We start from the raw sequence: 2,500 nt of genomic DNA, 5'->3' as shown, positions 1-2,500 counted from the left end.
GAGGCAGGGAGGGAGGGAAGCAGGGAGAGGCAGGGAGGGAGACAGACAGACAGGGGGCAGCCATTGATGAAGGGCTAATAATGCTTCCTTTTTTTTACACTAGCTTTTATATAACTTTTACATTCATCAAAATGGAATAAACTGCACTATTAACAGACTCACAACTGGCTACAGAAACAGTGTACCCAACAGCTCTCTGGAACAAAGGTCCAGGGCCCACTGATATGAACAGAGGTTCCAACATGTCTGCAAAGTGACGTTACATTTGACATTTTAACAATTTTTAACAAACGCTTTCATCCAAAGATCCGATTTATAATTAGAGATGACAGAGGACAGTCTCCCTGGAGTAACTTGTCTTGGCTACGTGTCTTACTCAAGGGCACCACTAGTGGTGGTGTTCCCAGGTGGGGATTTTAACTTGTGACCTTCCGATCACCAGTCCAACTCTACTATCCACTAGGCCACCACCACCACCACCACCACCACCACCACTACGTTGAGTCTGAGGGCGTCCTCTCTTACCCTCCGGACCAGCAGGACAACAGCGCTGAAGATGCCCTTGCGTCTCTGGATGTGGTTCATCTGCTCCAGGGCCTGGCTGTACCTCTGCAGCTCCTTCTCCTCCCCTCGGAAGCTCCGGACCGTCCTCATCGCCCCTACGGACTGGGAGGCCAGCTCCTTGGTCAGGGCCTGGCAGTCCTGCAGCTGAGTCTTCAGGGCCTGGGGAGGAACAGCACAATACAACATCGAACATCAGGGCTCGACATTAACGCCGTTTTACTTGTCCGGAGAAAGTAAAACTTTCGCCGGGTTTGTTTGCGCGAGCACGACGACACTGCTAGATCCTGGATATTTTTACCTGTGTGCAGGAAGAACAACAGACGGCGCAGGCGCCAGACCAGACTAGATGATCGTGAGTGAAGATATTATCAAAGCGTACGGGTGATCGACAGGCAAGTACGCTTTAATAATATCTTCACTCACGATCATCTAGTCTAGTCTGGCACCTGTGCCGTCTGTTGTTCTTCCTGCACACAGGTAAACATATCCAGGATCTAGCAGCGTCGTCGTGCTCGCGCAAACAAACCCGGCGAAAGTTTTACTTGGTCCGGACAAGTAAAACGGCGTTAATGTCGAGCCCTGTAACATGCAATCAATCTGTGCTGTAACTTGATGAGAGTGGCCTATGTCATGCAGGGAGAGTTCTGGGAGTGTAGGTCGGCCATTACAGATCTACCTGTCTGCTAGGGGTGCAACGGTTCAGTTGGCCCACGGTTCGGTACGGTTCGGTATTTTGGGTCACGGTTTTCGGTACGGTTCGGTTCAGAAACAAACATTCCAGACCAACTCGACCTCTGACCAAAGGCCGCGTTCGAGGCATTCACGTGGACGCTCCGGCGCTCTCAGAGCTAATTTACGAACGCGGCCAAATTGATCTTCTCGCCATAAAGCTTAAGCGTACAGTGGGCTTCCTGTATAGATTTAAATCTTGCTTTTCCTTGGCTTCCAGAAAACGTCTTGTCTCCGCCCTTTTCCTTTCACAATTGGATTATGGTGATACAGTATATAGGTTTGCTTCTCTGTCCACTTTATCCAAGCTAGACCCCCTGTATCATTCGGTTCTAAGATACATCACCAATAGTGCCTTCAGGACCCATCACTGTACACTGTATAGTCTGGTTGGATGGCCATCTCTTTCTGTCAGAAGGCTCCAACACTGGTACACTCTTGTGTTTAAAATCATCTCTGGCTTCTTACCGAATTATCTGGGCCTGAAGTTCATCCCTATACCGAGTGGCTCGGGTCTCAGGTCTCGTAGATGGCTACAATACAAGGTGCCACTTATCATGAACAATGTTGGAAGGGCAAGCTTGTCTTATTATGGCCCTTGGTCTTGGAATGACCTACAGACTACTTTTAAATTAGAGGCCCTTATTTCCATAAGTATCTTCAAGCGTAGATTAAAGGATGTGGTCACCGCTCGCTGTACCTGCTTTGGTTAGACTTCTCAATGTTTTAATCACCTTGTAAATACCCCTACCATTGTTTGTCTATTGTATTGTTGCCACTGTCTTATGTCCTGTCTTGTTATCTGAACTGTTTATTTAAGCTACTATTTTGACCCTGTCTTGGCCAGGTCTCTCTTGTAAAAGAGGTTTTAATCTCAATGTGACTTCCTGGTAAAATAAAGGTAAAAAAAAAAAAAAACGAAAACCGAAAACCGTCACGGTTCACTAGTGAATTGAGCCGTGGAACGCAAACCGTACCGTCCGTAAAAAAAACGAGAACCGTTGCACCCCTACTGTCTGCAGGGCCCAAAGTTGTTCAAAACTTTTCATCTGGATCAGAATGATCTTCTAGGTGTTAGAGTGTTCTATTTACCTGTCTCTTGGTGTTCTAGGTGTAAGAGTGTTCTATCTACCTGTCTGTTGGTGTTCTAGGTGTAAGAGTGTTCTATCTACCTGTCCGTAGGTGTTCTAGGTGTTAGAGTGTTCTA

General features: G+C 47.2%; 1 protein-coding gene across 1 annotated transcript in view; it reads right to left on the bottom strand.

The window, feature by feature from the left end:
* Positions 1–2,500, bottom strand: part of tap2t (transporter associated with antigen processing, subunit type t, teleost specific) — a gene marked incomplete at its 5' end in the record, with an annotated part of 16,882 nt that overhangs the window by 8,363 nt on the left and 6,019 nt on the right. Inside the window, one exon of the mRNA XM_080542518.1 lies at positions 526–723. Within this exon, the coding sequence (XP_080398644.1) occupies positions 526–723 (198 nt within the window). The remainder of the gene's footprint in view (positions 1–525; positions 724–2,500) is intronic.

Source organism: Nansenia antarctica, assembly GCF_963989245.1.
Source record: "Nansenia antarctica genome assembly, chromosome: 11".
Lineage (NCBI taxonomy): Eukaryota > Metazoa > Chordata > Actinopteri > Argentiniformes > Microstomatidae > Nansenia > Nansenia antarctica.
The sequence above is the reverse complement of the archived record's forward strand: the minus strand, read 5'-3'. Positions and strand labels throughout refer to the sequence as shown.